The sequence below is a fragment of the Trifolium pratense genome, linkage group LG4 (assembly GCF_020283565.1).
Source record: "Trifolium pratense cultivar HEN17-A07 linkage group LG4, ARS_RC_1.1, whole genome shotgun sequence".
NCBI lineage: Eukaryota > Viridiplantae > Streptophyta > Magnoliopsida > Fabales > Fabaceae > Trifolium > Trifolium pratense.
In genome coordinates this window covers 34,665,269-34,685,177 of record NC_060062.1, presented here as the reverse complement: position 1 = coordinate 34,685,177, position 19,909 = coordinate 34,665,269, and the positions used below count along the sequence as shown (strand labels likewise).

General features: G+C 35.6%; 1 protein-coding gene, 1 long non-coding RNA gene and 1 other non-coding gene across 3 annotated transcripts; all 3 read left to right on the top strand.

Annotated features, from left to right (window-relative positions):
• Positions 1 to 1,420: 1,420 nt before the first annotated feature.
• TRNAC-GCA lies at positions 1,421 to 1,492 on the top strand. Its single transcript has one exon. It is a non-coding gene; the product is annotated as a tRNA-Cys (tRNA).
• A 14,705-nt stretch (positions 1,493 to 16,197) lies between these two features.
• LOC123922548 lies at positions 16,198 to 18,034 on the top strand. Its single transcript, XM_045975255.1, has 2 exons — positions 16,198 to 17,953; positions 18,003 to 18,034. The coding sequence occupies exons 1-2, from the start codon at positions 16,198 to 16,200 to the stop codon at positions 18,032 to 18,034; spliced, it is 1,788 nt and encodes a 595-aa protein (XP_045831211.1).
• A 582-nt stretch (positions 18,035 to 18,616) lies between these two features.
• Positions 18,617 to 19,005, top strand: LOC123923985. Its single transcript, XR_006814550.1, has 3 exons — positions 18,617 to 18,677; positions 18,771 to 18,870; positions 18,961 to 19,005. It is a non-coding gene; the product is annotated as an uncharacterized LOC123923985 (long non-coding RNA).
• The last annotated feature ends 904 nt before the right edge of the window (positions 19,006 to 19,909 follow it).

Here is a 19,909-nt window from a genome sequence, read left to right as displayed (position 1 = left end):
TTCCTAGGTTAGGTGGAATCGAGGAACTCTCTTACGAATGCTTGGTTTTGTATAATTTGGGTATAAATTCAATTGTTTCTACTTTCAAACTCTTTTATCGTCTAGTTTTATATTTAATTTAATACTGATCACATTAGAATAAAATCTAAGGACCTAGTGGATATCGCATAGGAAACGAAGCTAGTAATCCCGAACGAAGGACGGTGTGCTATGGCCAAGATGAGACCATTAAATTCAGTATCTGAGGTCTTAGTATAGAATTAGAAATAACGATAATTTCTACCTGAGGCAGAGTTAGGACTAGTTAGAGGCACACGTGACAGCTTATTACACATGGAGCCACTGAGGTAATGATACCAACGTTTGTAACAAAAAAGTGGAACATGGGGCGATGATACTTAAACAGAGTAAGGGTAACCACTAACTAGGCTCTGAACAGTTTGTAATAGAAATAAGGAACGAGTGCTTCTGAACCTAATTTTAATAGTCTAATTCCTGATAGAGGGAAACAAGGGAATAACCACCACGCAGGAGTAAGGGATGGATCCGACCACACTTAGCCACCCTGTGTGGTCACACACACAATATTTATTTTTCTGCTCTTTAATTTCTTGTCATTTACTATTACCCGCAAAGAAACCTTTCAAACAAACAAAGCGAAGGCAACTATTTATCTTCCTAAGCGAAACTAGTAATTTTAGCACAATCCATGTGGAGAACGATAAACTTATCACTTTATTACTTGGTAGCGATTATGTGCACTTGCAGAACCACCGTCAATAAGTTCAAAAATAAGCTAATCCAAACGGGCCCTTAATTTTTTTTTGGTACATTAAATTTTTTTTTTTTTTTTGTACATAATATTTTAATTTTATCGGAAAGAGAAAATGTGTGCAAGAAAAAAATGAATTTATTGGTGGATTAAAATTAGGGTATAATAGGAAGATACGGTGCAAAAATACTTTTTTAATTTGGTCTTTTTTTTCTAAAGTGACAAATAAAATGGAAGGAGTATTAATTTGAGCAATGTGAGTCTATCCGCCAATTTATTCTTTTTGTTTTTAGAGATATTGAATTTGTGTTGTTTTCAATAATGTATTTTACTAATTCAATAATGTATTTTACTGATTGAATTTATGTTGTTTCCAATTTGTATATATTTTTTCCTTTTTTTAATATATATTATGAGCACTAGACAAAGGACTTCGCCTATGAGAGGTGCCAACATATTAAGCATGTCTTTTAGGTTCGTTGATGTCATTATGCTCTTAGTTCAAAAAAAATTACATTTATTTATAAGTAAATTCAATAATTTAAGTAGTTTATCATTAAATATATGTGCTTAATTTAATTTATAAAAAAGGTAGTATTTATGTTTTTTAGAAAATGAAATTATTGAAATTAATAAAATTTATCAATTGGGTCCATAGCTCAGTGGTAGAGCATTTGACTGCAGATCAAGAGGTCACCGGTTCAAACCCGGTTGGGCCCTTTTTTTAATTTCAGTTTTTGCTTAAAATAAATTATAACATACATAATAGCTTATGGATAGAATTTTTAGGTTGAGAAGCTCTATCTTCTCTCTAACTTTTCCTTTCGTCCTGTTCTTCTTTAATGGCCTAGAATGATCCATTCGCATCATATTTCCCCTTTTTAATCTAAATAAGTAATTTCCACTTCAATTTAATTTTTTTTTTTTTTTGTGACTTCATTGATTGAGTGTGACTTTATTTTGTTTCTCGTCTTGGTGCAACATTGTTTGATTTATTTTCTTGTTGCAATATTCATTTTGGCTCAGATTAACAAATTAGTATTGATATGTACCAAAAAAAAAAAAACAAATTAGTATTGATGAATTCGAAAAATAACATGTGAGTGTGTCAATGTTTCGATAATGTATATTACTAGTTGAATAAATGATATAATTCTTTTATTAAAAAAAATTTATTACTAGATTTTAGTCAAAAATATACATTTAGTAATTATGAAAGAATTTAATTTGTTGTGAAGTCGAAACTTTTTCAAACCTACAATAACAACAAAAAATGGAGCAAATAACAATTTCTTGCCCTCCTCCCCTCGTAAAGTGGATCACCATTTCATCACCAACATATATTCCTGCAATTTTGCACAAAAACAGTTGGGAAAACCAATATGACAAATCCAGCCTCACACACATTAAAGAAACAAATATCATAGATTCTAAGTCCATCTCAAGTTGAAGTTTCAAAATGACTAACGCATTTCTCAACCTTACAATCATTTTTGTCCCCATTAATGTTCAATACAATCCTTAATATCAATAGGTTACATAATGAACAAGTAACAGTGTTAGTTTCAGCTTAATCAAATATCACTACTAAAAAATTGGTCATTTGGGACGGATTTTTGGGACGGAATGGATTTTGTCTAAAGCAAAATTGCACTTTCAGACAGATTATGGACAAATTTCAAATTTGTCTAAAAGGTTGAGACGGATTTCAGACGAAATGGATATTATTTATTATTTTATAATTTTTTCATGATTTCCGTCCCAAATCTGTGTGAAATATTGGGACGGCTTTGGGACGGATCCATAATTTTGTGTGTTGTTACTTTTTTTAACTAGTTCCGTCCGAAATTCGTGTGAAATGTTGATATTAAATATATCACAAAAACTCATCACCGTTAGATAAGTCCCAAAATTATTGAGAGAGAGAAAAACTAGCCAACTTTGTGAGAGGGAAACATAAAAATTTAGCCAATTTTGTGAGAGGGAAACATTTTTCATTTTCTTTTGTTTTTACCTCCAAAATCCCAAATCAGACTTCTTTTCTAACTTTGTGACCTAAAAAAAAACCCAAATTCCATTTCTCTCTTAGAATGAAAGAACCTACATCAGACTGAGAACCCAAATCTCATTGCTCTCAAATCGTGTCGCTCAGTTCTCCGTAGCTCATCTTTACTCTTCACGTCTCTTTCGTCGTTCTCTACAGTCGCCGACCCAGCTCCCTTCTTTGCCGTAATCACTATCGTGTTGCTCAATCTGTTGTCCTCCATTCTTCGCAGCTCATCTTCGCTGTTCAGGTCTTGTCCTCCATTCTATCTATATTTGGTTGTTGTTTTGAGCTATTTAGTGTGTTTGATTTGGATTTGAAGAGAAAAAATAGAAAATAATAAGATTAAAAATAAGTGTGTTCAATTAATTAATTTTGCTTTGTTTGGTATAGGTATGGTAATGCTAGATTTGGTTGTATTATGTTGTTTTAGAGCTTTTGCTTGTCTTGGCCTTAAATTTCCATTGAAAATAGAAAAGGAATTTGGATATTTTGATCATTAATTTGATAGTTGAAATGGGAAGAAATCTCACTAGACTTTTCTATATTCTTTTATTATCTTACCAGTTTTTCAATTTTAGTTTCAAATATTGTTTGATAAAACTACTAAACAAATCTTTTTAGATTGTAGCTTAAACATTTATTGATGCTATGCTATGATAATGGTACTTCTCAAAGAATTAGTTGTTCTAGTTTATGGTGTGTGGTATAATGTGGTGTCTGTTTTGGTTTGTTTTGGTTTTGTATCACTAGAGTGAAGGTGTGAAAACACAAGAAGGGGGGGGTTGAATTGTGTTTTAGCTAAGTTAAAACTTTTTCAAGTTCTTAACTCAACTACGTTAGCAGCGGATAAATAACACAAATAATAACAAGAGAGAGAGAGAGATCACACAAGCAATTTATACTGGTTCCTCTCACAAAACGAGAGTAGTCCAGTCCCCTTGCACTTCCAAGGGATTTCACTATAATCACACAAGATTACACCTGCTCAAGCACACAAGCAAGAGACTTCTCAACAATGCTCAAGCACACAAGCTTAAGACTTCACACTTAAGCACACAAGCTTAAGTTTCACACTTAAGCACACAAGCTTAAGTTTCCTCAAGTAATAGTAAAGTATATAACAATATACAAATGCTCTTAACAGAACCTAATGAGAGCCAATACAAAGATTACAGAGTATTAGACTAAAGTGCAAAAACACTTAACAACGGTTCAGAGCTTGTATATCGCAGAGTTCAGAGTTTGTTCAGCGTACGTTCAATCCTTAATAATTGTATATATGTTGTAGCTGATTCTTCTAGTATATATACCACTAGAAAAGAGTCGTTGCAAAAGGAACCGTTGGAGTTGATAATCTTTTGTCTTCAAGCAGTTTGTCTTGATGCAGTTTGGTTGTATCCAAAACTAAGAAAGAGTTTCAGTTACTTTGACTACTGCAGAGTGGACTTTCCTTATTCAGCTAACAAAACTGAAGACCCACGTTCTCAAATGAGGACAGACAAAACAAGAATAGCTGGACTGATCAGGCTTGAAAGGTCCTTTTCTTCATTGGTAGAAGAGTTGACTTGCAAAGGGAATCTTTACAGATATTCAAAAGATCGTCAGAGGTTGATGAAGCTTGTAATCAGTCAAGAAGTTCTGAAGACTTCATCCTCTGAATGTTGTATCTTCTGAAGTCCAACATCTTCTGAGCGCTTGAACATCTGAATTCACATCCTCTGAACTTCATATGATGCTTATATCTGCGCACTTAAAATAAATTTTTAGTCCTTCCAATTGTTAATTAATACTTTGTTATCATCAAAACCTTTATAGATTTAGGGGCAAACATTTTTAAATCAATTTTGTTCCAACAATCTCCCCCTTTTTGATGATGACAAACATAAGTATTAATTGACAATTGTTGTTAAATTAACTTATCATGTTTCTCTTAGATTTATGAGGTTTGCAAGCTCCCCCTAAGATTGATACTCCATAAAGTCTGAACTTTATGTTTTATCCATGATATTTTAATTTAGTATAAGATTAAGATAATTTGAAATAAAACAAGTTTCATATCTTTCTTCAGAGTGAGAGGTTTGCAAGCTCTCCCCCTAAGTCTCATAAGGCTAAGTTAAAATTGCACTCTTAACTTATCCTTATTTATGAAATTTATTTTTAGTTTCAACTAACTTAGTCTCCACCTTGAAATACGTAAAACAACTTAAAAGTAACAACTTTTAACTTAACGGATAAAAGCGAGATAAAAGTGTGGTTTCAGTTTTGAACTTATCACTTATCAATTAATGCGTAACTACTCCCCCTTTTGTCATTATCAAATAAGTAAAACAAAGTTATATAACCAAGACAGTCAAAGAAGAAGAGTTGTTGTTACAAAGGTGAATTAATTTCAAAAACGAAAACCAACGCGCTCAAAGGTTTATAAAAGGTGAACGAGTTAACATGCCTTCTTCACGGAAAAACAAGAGTAAACAAGTAAAACAAGAGAGATTAGGAATAATGAAAAGATTTAGTTTACGCATCGCAGAGTTTAAGAGAAAGAAGGATGAAGAAAAACGCGAAAACGATGAGAGGGATAAAGAAGACAACAAGAAACCACAAGACGCTGAGATAATAATCATCTCATCAGATTCTGAAGCTGAAGAGAATGAAGATGATGCTGACTATGTTGAGTTCTTGGCTAGCTATGTTCCAGAAGAGGAACAAGAAGAAGAAGAACAAGAGCAAAACCCGGATCCCATAGAAATTTCATCAGATGATGCTGAGGAGAAATCAGAGATTTCTTCTGAGTTTTATCCATCTGATTAGGATTAGGTTGTCTTTTTCTTTTTCTTGTTACCAATGTACTCAACATTGTTAGATCATTAATAAAAAAATTTCGTTTTAAAAAGCATCTTGTGTTCTTATGTTCTTATTTATCAAGAAAATATAAATATCAAGTGAACATGAAAGAAGTAAGTAAGCAAAACATAAACAAAACAGCTTGAAATAGATAAACCAGAAAAAGTGTTCAAGAAAATAAATAAAAAAGAACTTAAAACAAGTGCTTAGAATCCTAGGGTTTCTTAAGAAAGGCTAAAAGTTGGTCAAATTTGTCGTTCAAAGATCCCACGTTGGAAACCAGACCATCCACTTTGGATTCCAAGTTGAGGTGAGCTGTCCTTTGCCTTTCCAAACCTTCTTGCTGCTCCCTCAGAGCTTCTTGAAAGATCTGCAACTGATTAACTACCACAGGATCTTGATCTTGAACCAAAGGCGCTTGTTCTTCAACCAAAGGTGCCTTGCCTTTATCAGAGGGTTCACCTTCCTCTGGATAATCAATCATCAGCACATCCTCTTGATTCTGAACAGCAAGCACATCATCCTCTGAAATGTCCTCTGGTTGCAACTCATTTGCCAACTGGGCAACTCTTGCAGCAGCTTCTTCTAACCTTTCAGACTCAGACCTCTGAGCTTCAAGACTCTGAAACAGCTTGGAGTCTATCCAGATGACTTTGAAAGCGTTCAGACGTTGTTCAGCAGCAGCAAGTGCTTCCAGCTTAGCAAGTTCAAATCCAGCATGATTAAACATGGTTAACCTTTTCAATTCAGCCCTAGCAAGACTTTCCCTCATGAAGCTTATCACATCCAAGTCTCTTCTTCCAATCACAGCCTTAATTTCTTTAGCAGCATCATCCAAGGCATTGCAAATCCTTGCCTTAATGCTTGACACTTCTAGGTCCACATCAGAAGGACAAACTAAGAACCTGTCCTTTATCTTAGATAATCTACATAAGTCATCATGAAACTGAGTGGATAGATTACAAAAAGGGTTAGATGAAGAGGGTGAAGGATTTGGAATGGTAGAGAGATTAGGTGTTTCAGTAGCAGGGTTGTCAATAATAACAACTTCTGCCTCTGAAGGCTTGGGGGCACAAGTATGAATACGCTCAGGAGAAGCGTGTTCAGCATTTGGTTGAGGTTGAGGTTCAGGTGTTGATTCAGATGATGAGATGTCAGAGGTTGATTCTGGATAAATGTGTTCAGGGGATGGTTCAGGAGATTTGTGTTCAGCTGTTGGTTCAGGGTTAGGTTGTTCAGGATTAGGCTGTTGGAATGATGGTTCAACAGGTTTAATTGGAGATGGTTGTTTTGTGGTTGAAGCTTGTTCAGGGTTAGGAATAAGTGATTCAGGTTCAGATGGTGATATGATAGGTGTTTCTTTTTGGGGTGGAGGTTGAGGTGATTTAGGCTTAGGTGGTGATGAAGGTTTCTGGGTGAAGGTTTGATTATTCAGAGGGTCTGGACTAAGATGTTTCTCGAGTTCAGACAAAGGGTTATCAGAGGTTGGAATATCAGAGGTTGGTAAAACAGTTCTGAGAGGTTTAGTGTAACCTATTCCAATCTCATTTTCATTAAAGATGAACTTAGTAGACTTACCTTTACCTTTAGGAGTAGGAGCAGGTCTTTTCCTCAAACGTGTAACCAGAGTCTCTTCATCAGATTCAGTTTCCGATTCAGAGGATTCACTTTCTTCACTTTCCTCTTCATCATCAACAATGATAGGCTCCTTTGATGATGGTGCAGCAGCTTTGCCAGTCAAAGCTTCATGTTTCCTCTTTGTTCTTTGCTCAGCAGTAGCTTCTTCTACCTTAACCTTCTTCTGAGCCAGAAGATCTGGTTTTTCTTGTTCAGCTTTCCTCTTTGGTTTCCTCTTAGGATTATACAAGTTTACAGGAGCTGGAGGAACCATACTTCTATCAACAACAAATCCTTCTTGTCTGAGCACTTCCAAATAGTCTTGGATTACATGCTCAGCATCAGCTTCAGAAATAACAGGGTAGCCTTCAACGTACAGACGATTTTCAAGCCTAACAGACAATTCTTTAGGAGGAGCAACAGGCTTAGATGCAATCAAACGCATCTTGGATAGAAAACTAGCATTCAGAATCTCTGGATAAAACTTCTTCTGAACTAGTTCTGGGTGGAACTTCTGCAGGTTCTGAATCACGTGACCTTGATATAGAAGATCTGACAATAACCTGGGATAAACTATAGTAGTTTTCCTCTGAGACTTACTTGCAAAAATTGCTTCACAAATCCGTTCAAAAAAGTAATCTCCAAGATTAACTCTCTTCCTTGTCAGAAGGAAATATAACAAATGACGATGCGTCCAGGAGATTGTATCAGTCCCTCCAACTCTTGGACTGATAGAAGCAAGGATTATCTTGAACAAAACTCTGCACTCGTCAGTCAATCCTTTGACTTTCCCTTTCAGCTTGAAGTCAGTGCAGATGAGATGCAGAAGATCATCTCTATATCTGGTATCCTTTTCAAAAGCATCTAACTCTATCCCAGAGTTAGGTAGACCAAGGAGAGCATTGAAATGAATTGGTGAGAAAGCCATATTCATCCCACAGATGTTAGACCTAATCTGAACACCTGTAAATTCCAGCAAGCCCATTTCCTTCCTAGTTTTACCCTTCAGACTAGGATTCCTCTCAATAGCAGCAATCTCTTCCTTCTTTGCTTCATGTTTATCAAACACTCTTGCTTTCATCCAAAATTTCTTAAGCAAGTCTGGGTAGATAGGACCGTTAAGCATGTCGAAGTACTTATCCCATCTTTGTGATGTAAAGTACTGCTTAACTTCAAAACCATTTGCAGAGAGACTATCAAAATCCACAATCTTCTCAGACAGAAAACAAAGTTCAGATTCAGGAAACTCCATCTCGTTCCCAACAATCTGAAGATTCTTGAACATAAACGGTGGAATCTTTGTTGAAGAAGATGACGAAGGTCCAGCCATTGTTGGAGATTAGGGTAGGGTTTGGAAACTAACGAGAGAGAAAGAAAGTGTGTTGGAGGTTTAGAGAGAATATGAAAGTGTAGGTTGTGAAAGTGGATAGTGTGCAAGTGTATTGAGTAAGTTTATTTAAATGCACACAGTTAACACAAAAATAGCAAATTTGGGAAGTTACGCTAATTGACAGAAAGTTGAATACCAAAAATCATCATTAACCACCCACTACCTGACACATGTAGACCACGTGCAGAAATTTACTCGGTAACTGCTATTTTAATGGACAACTGTTCAGCAGTGAATACTAAACGTTTCCCACTTAAATAGTTCAGAGCCTCTGAGTTATTTAAAATTCTCTATCAGAGTCAAGTTCTTCAGAGCTTGTGTTTCAGATGTTCTGAATCATAAGTTCTGATATACATAACCTCTTACACTTTAAATGCCAAAAAAAATTTTCATTCAGAGATTGAAAACATGTTCAGATGTTTCTTTATAAAATCAAATCTTTCAACAGGTAAGGCTTTAGTAAATATGTCAGCCCATTGATTTTCAGTATCAACAAACTTAATATCTATAATGCCTCTCTGAACATAATCTCTGATAAAATGATGTTTAATTTCAATATGTTTGGCTCTAGAGTGTAGGATAGGATTTTTAGATAAATGAATGGCTGCAGTATTATCACAATATAAAGGAATATTGTTACTGCTTACCTGATAATCTTCCAACTGATACTTTAGCCAGAGTAGTTGTGTACAACACTTAGCTGCTGAAATGTATTCTGCTTCTGCTGTAGACAAAGCTATAGTAGTTTGTCTCTTACTAGCCCAGGAGATAAGGTTTTCACCAACAAATTGACAATTGCCACTTGTGGATTTTCTTTCAATTTTATCTCCAGCATAGTCAGCATCACAGAATCCATTTAGCACATAATCATTGGATTTCTTATAGAGAAGTCCAAGATTAGTTGTTCCTTTCAGATACCTAAAGATTCTCTTTACAGCAGTAAGATGAGACTCTCTAGGATCTGACTGGAATCTTGCACATAAGCATACACTGAATAAAATATCTGGTCTAGAGGCTGTCAGATAGAGTAAGGAACCAATCATACCTCTGTAGACCTTTTGATCTACCTTTCCTTCATCATCTGACTTGCCCATGTTGGTAGTTGGATGCATAGGAGTGTTCATTATCTTGCAGTCATCTAGATTGAATTTCTTCAGAAGTTCTTTAGTGTATTTTGATTGATGAACATAAGTTCCTTCCTTCTTCTGATTGATTTGAATTCCAAGAAAGAACTTCAACTCTCCCATCATGCTCATTTCAAATTCATCCTGCATTATCTTAGAAAAATTCTTGCACAAAGCAGCATTAGTTGAACCAAAAATAATATCATCAACATAAATTTGAATGATTAAAATGTCTTCTTTGGTTGTTTTTCTAAAGAGTGTGCAGTCAACCTTTCCTTTCTCAAAACCTTTTTCAAGAAGAAAATTACTGAGTCTATCATACCAAGCTCTTGGAGCTTGTTTCAGACCATACAGTGATTTCTTTAGTTTAAAAACATGTTCTGGGTTTGAGACATCTTCAAAACCAGGAGGTTGCTTAACATACACTTCTTCTGAGATGAAACCATTTAAAAAGGCACTTTTAACATCCATCTGATACAAGGTTATTCCATGATTAACAGCATAAGATAGAAGTAACCTGATTGCTTCAAGTCTGGCAACTGGTGCAAAGGTTTCAGTATAGTCAATCCCCTCTTGTTGACTATAACCTTGTGCAACCAATCTAGCCTTGTTTCTTACCACTTCACCTTGTTCATTCAGCTTGTTTCTGAATACCCATTTTGTTCCAATAATGTTCTTGTGTGAAGGTTTAGGCACTAGAGTCCACACATCATTCCTTTGAAATTGATTCAGCTCTTCTTGCATTGCTACAATCCAAGCATCATCTTTCAGAGCTTCATCAATCTTTGAAGGTTCCATCATTGAGATAAGACCAACTAAAGATTCTTCATTTCTCAGTTGAGATCTTGTCTTCCTTGGACTATCCTTGTTGCCTAATATCAGTTCCTCTGGATGTGATGATTTGTATTTGAAAGTATTTCTTGGGGGCTCATCATCTTCAGACTCATCAACATCAGGTTCAGCAGTTGCTTCAGTTCTTTGTTGTTCAGAGTCTGTAGGAACTGTTATGTTCAGAGGTTCTTCAGAGAATGGATGTTCTGAGTAGTTTGGAATATCTGAATATTGATCCTCTGATACCTGAAATTTAGACAAACCTTCCACAAGCTCTGACACTTGGTCAGGCTCTTTGTCATCAAATTTGACATGCATACTTTCTTCCACAGTGTGTGTTTCAGAAATATACAGTCTGTATGCTTTTGAGCGTTCAGAGTATCCTATAAAGATACCCTTGTAACCTCTAGCATCAAATTTCTTTAGATGGACTTTGTTGTTTAAGATGTAACAAGTACACCCAAACTGATGAAAATAAGAAATATCAGGCTTTCTTCCTTTGAACAATTCATAAGCAGTTTTGTTCAGCTTAGATCTGATATAGATTCTATTCTGAACATAACATGCTGTGTTTACAGCTTCTGCCCATAAAAACTTTGCTACATTTGTTTCATGCATCATGGTTCTGGCCATTTCTTGCAGAGTTCTATTCTTCCTTTCTACAACCCCATTTTGTTGAGGAGTTCTAGGAGAGGAGAATTCATGCAGAATGCCATATTTTTCACAAAAGTTTTCAAAAGGTTCATTTTCAAATTCTCCACCATGATCACTTCTAACTTTTAAAATAGTGTAGCCTTTTTCATTTTGAATTTGTTTGCAGAAGATGCTAAACTCATCATAAGCTTCATCTTTTGTTCTTAGGAATTTTACCCAAGTCCATCTACTGTAATCATCAACAATTACTAATCCATACTTCTTTCCATTGATAGAGGCAGTTTGAACTGGCCCAAAAAGATCGATGTGAAGAAGTTCCAATGGTCTTGAGGTAGAGACAATGTTCTTAGGTTTAAAAGAAGATTTTGTAATCTTTCCTTTTTGACATGAACCACAAAGTGTGTTTGAGTGATATTTGATTTTAGGTAAACCTCTGACAAGGTCAAGCTTGCTAAGCTTAGAGATTAACCTCCAGTTAGCATGGCCTAACCTCTTATGCCAGATCCATTTTTCTTCACTCAAGGTCAAAAGACACATCACTTTTTGTTCATTCAAATCAGAAAGATTAATTTTATAAACATTGTTCTTTCTCAGACCTTTGAATATAATGGAGTTATCAGATTGTTTGGTTACAGTACATGATTCCTTATTAAAAATGACTACATAACCATTGTCGCAAAATTGACTTATGCTCAATAGATTATGCTTAAGTCCATCAACTAACCAAACATCATTAATAGATAGGGAAGAATTACCTACTGTACCTGTACCTATTATCTTTCCTTTTTGATTACCTCCAAAGCCAACAGATCCTCCTTCTTTCATAGTCAGCTTAGAAAATAGTTGTTTATCACCAGTCATATGCCTTGAACATCCACTATCCAGATACCATGAGTGTTTCATGATATTTCTTTGAGTGGCAGGCTGTATGAGAAACAACTTTAATCATTGCGATAGAACTCTTCATCAAGGTTAATGATAAAGTCATCCCAATATTCTTCCTCTTCATTTATCAAGTTCTGATTGTTAACTTGAGAACTTGTCAGCCATTGGTCTAGGACATAAGCCCTTCTTCCTTTGCATAGGACTTGTTTCCATACTCTAGGCAGGACATATCCTTTCCTAGTTGGTAAATCTGAATGGTACATAATTTCAGCTTTTGGTACCCATCTTCTGGGTCCACGCTTGTTAGTCCACAAATGCTTATTATGTTGTCTAGTGTTGCAGAAAGATCTTGGTTTGGAATAATGACCTTTTTGAAACCTTTTCTTTTGAAATCTGTTATTATTCCAGGATTTGGATTGTTTATGATTCCAGGGTTTGTATCTATCACCAATCCCATGTTCTGATTGATTATATCTACTGACTCTAGAATCATAAATAATCTGAGTCCTGTACTCCATCTGAGATTTAGAATTTTTTCTTTTAAAAACTTCTGATCTTTTAGATTGACTAGCTTCAGGTACTGAAGTTCCTTTGGATTCAGAATTTGAAGTTTCAGATGTTGAAGCTTTCAGAACTTCTGAACTGATGTTCTCAGGTTCTGAACAACTTCTATCTTCTGAACTTTTCTTTCCAGATCCTGAGAAACTAGGTTCCTCTGAGCTGTCAGCTTCTAAATCACTCAGATCATTTTTGTTATTTTCAACATTACCAAGATTCTTTCCCTCTTCACTTTGTGGAACAACATAATAAACCCAAGATTTTCCAACCTTTTTGGCAGAGGTCTTCAGCTTTGAATATGTTCTACCATATTCATAGCCAAGTCCCTCTCCTCTATGTCTCATGACATTATAAACAAGATTAGCAGCTTTGCTCTTACCAAGGTTGAGATGCACAAACTGTTGAAGAGCTATTTCCTGCTCATCAATAGGTTTGTGACAAACAGCACAACCCTTTTCAAAGTCATTTACTCTATTCAGAGTTTCTTGATACAGACCTTGAAAGTGTTCTGCTTGTTCAGTCAGAGTGTTAAGCTTTTCTTGTAAAACTTTTTGTTTACTTAACACTCTGAGATGTTTCTCAATGACCTTGTTAAGTGCAGTTATAAGTTGAGATTTAGAGCAGTCAGAAAATACCTCATCAGTTACTTCAGAATCTGATTCTGATTCTGATTCATCGTCTGAGTCTGCATCTGAATCAGCTGAAGCCATCAGGGCTAGATTTGCCTCTTCTTCTTCCTCAACTTCTTCCTCAGATGATAGCTCTTCAAAAGTAGCCATCCGACTCTTTTTCAATTTGCTCTTGAATTGTTGCTTCTTTGAGCTGTATCTTTTGCTTTTGTCTTTAGCAGACATTTCTGGACAATCAGCAATAAAGTGTCTTGGCTTCTTACAGTTGAAGCAGTTCTTCTGATCATCCTTTTTGCTGACAAAATTTCTGGAGCTGTTACCTCTGAAATTTCTTTTGTTAAATCTGTTCCATTGCTGAAACTTGGTGAATAAAGCAAACTCATCCTCATTCATCTCATCCTCTTGACCATCAGCAGAAGATTCTTCTTCAATATCAAGAAGCTGAGTCTTAAGAGCCTTAGAAGTAATCCTAGTTGACTGTAAAGCCACTGACTTGGACTTCTTCTTAGTTTCTGAGTCAGCATCCAGAACCATCTCATGGCTTCTGAGATTGCTTATCAGAGCTTCAAGACTCAGAGTCTTGAGATTTTGAGCTTCCTCTATTGCAGTGACCTTGGGTCTCCAAGCAATAGGAAGACTTCTCAGAATCTTCTGAACATGGTCATAGGTGGAATAACTTCTCTTAAGAGCTTTAAGACCAGATACAAGGATTTGAAACCTTGTAAACATAGTCTCAATGTTTTCATCTTGTTGCATAGTGAATAGTTCATATTGCCTTATCAAAAGACTAGCTTTAGCCTCTTGAACCTTTTCATTACCATCATAGGTAGCACACATAGAATCAAAGATAGATTTAGCAGTAGACTTTTTCTCTATTCTGACATAATCCTCATGTCTAATAGCACCAACAACAATATCCTTTACTCTATGATGCTTAGTGTAGATTTTTAAGTTAGCTGGTGTGAGTAACTTTCTATGCTCAATGGACAATCTTCCATGTTCATTTAAGTTTTCAAAAGTTACTCCCAGCTCAACCAAATCCCACAACTCATGATCAATAGCAGTAATATTGCTATACAGTCTTTCCTTCCACCACTCAAATAATGATGCATCACCATTGAATATAGGGGCTTTTCTATTGCCACTATGTTCATGTGATTCATTACTCAAGTAATCATAACCAAAAGCATTTCTAGGACCACCACCAGCTCCACTGGCCTCACCGGCTTCACCGGTTGTTCTAGTACTACTATCGTCTCCTCCAGACATAGTGTTCTCACAAGATCTTTACTGTCTCACTGTTAAGTGAAAGTAACAGACCAGGCGCTCTGATGCCAATTGAAGGTGTGAAAACACAAGAAGGGGGGGGGTTGAATTGTGTTTTAGCTAGGTTAAAACTTTTTCAAGTTCTTAACTCAACTACGTTAGCAGCGGATAAATAACACAAATAATAACAAGAGAGAGAGAGAGATCACACAAGCAATTTATACTGGTTCCTCTCACAAAACGAGAGTAGTCCAGTCCCCTTGCACTTCCAAGGGATTTCACTATAATCACACAAGATTACACCTGCTCAAGCACACAAGCAAGAGACTTCTCAACAATGCTCAAGCACACAAGCTTAAGACTTCACACTTAAGCACACAAGCTTAAGTTTCACACTTAAGCACACAAGCTTAAGTTTCCTCAAGTAATAGTAAAGTATATAACAATATACAAATGCTCTTAACAGAACCTAATGAGAGCCAATACAAAGATTACAGAGTATTAGACTAAAGTGCAAAAACACTTAACAACGGTTCAGAGCTTGTATATCGCAGAGTTCAGAGTTTGTTCAGCGTACGTTCAATCCTTAATAATTGTATATATGTTGTAGCTGATTCTTCTAGTATATATACCACTAGAAAAGAGTCGTTGCAAAAGGAACCGTTGGAGTTGATAATCTTTTGTCTTCAAGCAGTTTGTCTTGATGCAGTTTGGTTGTATCCAAAACTAAGAAAGAGTTTCAGTTACTTTGACTACTGCAGAGTGGACTTTCCTTATTCAGCTAACAAAACTGAAGACCCACGTTCTCAAATGAGGACAGACAAAACAAGAATAGCTGGACTGATCAGGCTTGAAAGGTCCTTTTCTTCATTGGTAGAAGAGTTGACTTGCAAAGGGAATCTTTACAGATATTCAAAAGATCGTCAGAGGTTGATGAAGCTTGTAATCAGTCAAGAAGTTCTGAAGACTTCATCCTCTGAATGTTGTATCTTCTGAAGTCCAACATCTTCTGAGCGCTTGAACATCTGAATTCACATCCTCTGAACTTCATATGATGCTTATATCTGCGCACTTAAAATAAATTTTTAGTCCTTCCAATTGTTAATTAATACTTTGTTATCATCAAAACCTTTATAGATTTAGGGGCAAACATTTTTAAATCAATTTTGTTCCAACATAGAGCTGTTATGTTTAGGTATTAGGGATGGAAATCAATTTATAATTGTAATGGTTAATTTGATAGTGTTTATTTAGAAGTGGAATTTTGTTTTTTTGTAATGTATGGACTTAGTTGTAGGTTTGATTTTTACTTATAAGACACTTAAGATTTCAATACTTCTTACATAAAACAGAATATGGAAATTCCTAAACATCGGAGGTGGATGTATAATAGGCTTCTTCCACGCCGGGGAGGAATACGAAGGGAATTTCTAGAAGGGGTTCAAGATTTTGTCGATCAAGCAATTGGGAGACCTCAATTTTTAATTGATGGTGGTACACTTAGGTGTCCATGCAAATACCATGGAAACAAATCTTTCCAAACTCTAGATGATGTTAAACTTGATTTGTACAAGCATGGTTTCATGCCAAGATATTGGCGTTGGGATTCACATGGGGAGAGTCCATTCACTCCAAGCAACAGAAATGCAGATGGAGGGAATGACGAGGGTACACATAGTCAGCCGCTAGATGTTGAACCACTAAGAAATGCATATGAATCTATGGTTATTGATGCTCTTGGCCCAGAAATTGTGAACCAACTTGAAAGACACGTAGAGGAACCTCCAAATAGGGAAGCACAACAGTTCTATGATTTGTTGCACTCTGCACAACGACCGCTATGGGAAGGTTGTGTTTCCCACTCAGAATTATCTATGGCGGTTAGACTGTTGTCTATTAAAGCGGAAGGGAATATATCGCAACAAAGCTTTAATAATATTCTTCAAGCTATGAAGGAAGGTATGCCTAAGGATAACTTGGTTGTCCCTGATTTTTATAGAGCAAAGAAGTTGGTTTCAAAACTTGGAATGGGATGTGAAAAAATAGACTGTTGCATTAATGGTTGTATGTTGTACTACAAAGATGACCTTATGGAAAAAGAGTGTCATTTTTGCCAAGCTCCAAGGTACAAGGTAGGTAAAGGTGGTAAGGAGATACCTTTCAACAAAATGCATTATCTACCACTCACACCTAGATTAAAGAGATTATATGCCTCCAAAAACTCTGCACGTCATATGAGATGGCACTCTGAGCACCAACAAGTTGAAGGTGTTCTTGAACACCCTTCTGATGCAGAAGCGTGGAAGCATTTTGATCAAACATATCCACAATTTTCTTCTGAAACTCGAAATGTGAGACTTGGATTATGTGCCGATGGATTCACTCCTTTTGGTCAATCTGGTAAACAATATTCATGTTGGCCAATAATTGTGACTCCCTACAATCTTCCTCCTTGGATGTGTATGACAACTCCATATATGTTCTTAACCATGATCATTCCTGGTCCTCGTAACCCTAAAGCAAAGATAGATGTGTATTTGCAACCTTTGATTGATGAGCTAAAGTTTTTGTGGGAAGAAGGTGCTTTGACTTATGACATTTCTAGAAAGCAAAATTTTGTAATGAGAGCTGCATTAATGTGGACAGTTAACGATTTTCCTGCATATGGAATGCTATCGGGATGGATGACAGCAGGGAAATTAGCATGCCCATATTGTATGGAACATTCAAAGGCATTCTACTTGAAGAATGGTGGCAAGACATCATGGTTCGATTGCCATAGACAATTCTTGCCAAATGATCACATGTTTCGAAGAAATAAGGATTCATTTTATAAAGATAGAGTTGATAGATCAGAACCTCCTCCAAGGTTGACAGGGGAGCAAATGTGGAATAAAGTTCATATGAATCCTAGGATAATAGACTTCATGGAAGTTCAAATACCAGGTTATAAGACTGAGCATAACTGGACAAAACGAAGTGTATTTTGGGATTTGCCTTATTGGAGCACTAATTTGATTCGTCATAATCTTGATGTTATGCACATTGAAAAAAATGTGTTTGATAATGTCTTTAATACTGTTATGGACATAAAAGGCAAGACTAAAGATAATTTAAAGGCAAGAATGGACTTGAAAGAGTATTGCAACCGTAGGGATTTGGAGCTAAAAGAACAAAATAATGGAAAGATCATAAAGCCCAAAGCAAACTACACATTTAATCTAGAACAAAAAAGGGCAATTTGTGAATGGGTGAAGGGTTTAAAGATGCCAGATGGATATGCTTCAAACTTGGCCAGATGCGTTGATATGAAGGAAGGAAAGCTACATGGAATGAAAAGTCACGATTGTCACGTGTTCATGGAACGTTTGCTTCCAATTGCTTTTAGTTCGTTACCGGATAAAATATGGACGACTTTAACAGAGCTTAGTCAATTCTTTAGAGACTTATGCTCTACATCTGTAAGAGAAGAAGATCTGATTCAAATTGAGCATAACATACCAATTGTGTTATGTAAATTAGAACGTATTTTTCCTCCTGGGTTTTTTGACTCAATGGAACACTTACCAATTCATTTGTCATATGAAGCAAGGGTCGGGGGTCCAGTGCAATATAGATGGATGTATCCCTTTGAGAGGTACTACTTTAAAAGAAATATATGGATTTCTTCTTTTTTTTTTTTACAATAATATGGATTTATTCCTATGTAGTTCATTTATTTATTTTTGTCATGTGTGAAACTATGCTGTTTATGTACCAGGTATCTTCATCACCTTAAAAAGAAGGTTAAGAATAAGGCTCATGTTGAAGGATCTATAGTTGAGTCGTACCTTATTGAAGAAATTTCCCATTTTTGTACTTACTATTTTGAGCTAAATGTACAACCTTTCCCACCTGACATTCAAGGAAAAAATTTTATGGTTGAAGAAGAGTCATTTTCCATTTTTAATTTGCCTGGTCGATTTGCTGGTCAATGCAAGACTCGGTTTTTAGAGGATAAAGAATTTATTGCAGCCCTGAATCATATATTAATCAACTGTGATGAGATTCAACCATATATTGAGTAAGTTATTTTTAAAACCAAAGTGCTTCATTTGTTGATATAGTTTTGGTTGATCAGATGTAGTTTATTGAATGAATTCCATATCAATAATAGGATATTTGTGGAGACGTTGCGTGTGGTTGATCGCAACATAAGTGATGAACATGTTGATAAGTGCATTGAAGAAAACTTTGCAGTTTGGTTAAAGAATTATGTAAGTATATATTTTGAAATAGATTTGTATATATGTTATATTGTAGATGTATTTCTAGTAACATGCTTCTTGTTGAATGGTTTTATTTAGGTTGACAATCCTTCAAATAACGTGACAGATCCGAATATAAGTGCCTTGATAATGAATAATAGGTATGTATCTTTTGATGTTGTGATGGTCTTCTATTTTTTGCAGAAAGCATATTTTGTGTATTTGAAGCTTTATACTTGATTAGTTCAAGAAAACTTATTTTGTGGTATTTGAAGCTTTATACTTGATTAGTTCAAGAAAACTTATTTTGTGGTATTTGAAGCTTTATACTGATACTTGAAGCTTGACAAAGAATATCATCTTTATAGTTCAAGAAATCATATTATGTTTATTTGAAGCTTGATTCTTGTCTGGTTTTTGTTGTTTCAGATGTCAGGTAGAGGTTCAACAGAGGTGGGAGGACCATATCCTCTCGAGGTCAACGCTCATCTCCAATTTTTGAATGTGAAGATGGATTAAATGAGAAGTGTTCCCTCTAGTAGCAACAATAGTGATAATTTGTGGTCCTATTGTGTTGGTTTTCAGGGTCATAATGTTTTTAGCTATAGGGAGTGTGGTTGTCTATTAGGTGTTTTAGCTATTGGGTAGGAGTTTTATATAGTGTTGGGTTGATTTTGTTCTTATGCTGGTTGTGACTGGTGTCTGGTGAATGTTACTTAATAATATTACAATTGAAGATTGTGGCTTCAGTGTTTGGTGAATGTTATTAAGCTTTATATATTATTTACATTTTAGTTGAAATATAATTAAAGAAATATTGTTTAAAAATTAAATGGATTTAACAAATCTGTCCAAAATCTGCCTGAAATGTATTTCCGTCTGAAATTCGTTCCAAACCTTTCCGTCTGAAATTCGTCCCAAAGCATATGAAAATAAGACAAACTTTGGTTGGAAATTTTGTCCCAAAGCTGTTTGATATCCGCCTGAAACACTTTCGGACGGAATTTGGGACGGAATTTAAAATTAGCAACGAGGGTTTTTCACACGG

Excerpts from the sequence above, each read along its gene's own strand:
- LOC123922548 (XM_045975255.1), top strand. The coding sequence starts at position 16,198 with ATGCCAAGATATTGGCGTTGGGATTCACATGGGGAGAGTCCATTCACT. Across the intron at positions 17,954-18,002 it reads AAAGCTACATGGAATGAAAA|TTCGTTACCGGATAAAATAT; the intron begins GTCACGATTGTC and ends AATTGCTTTTAG.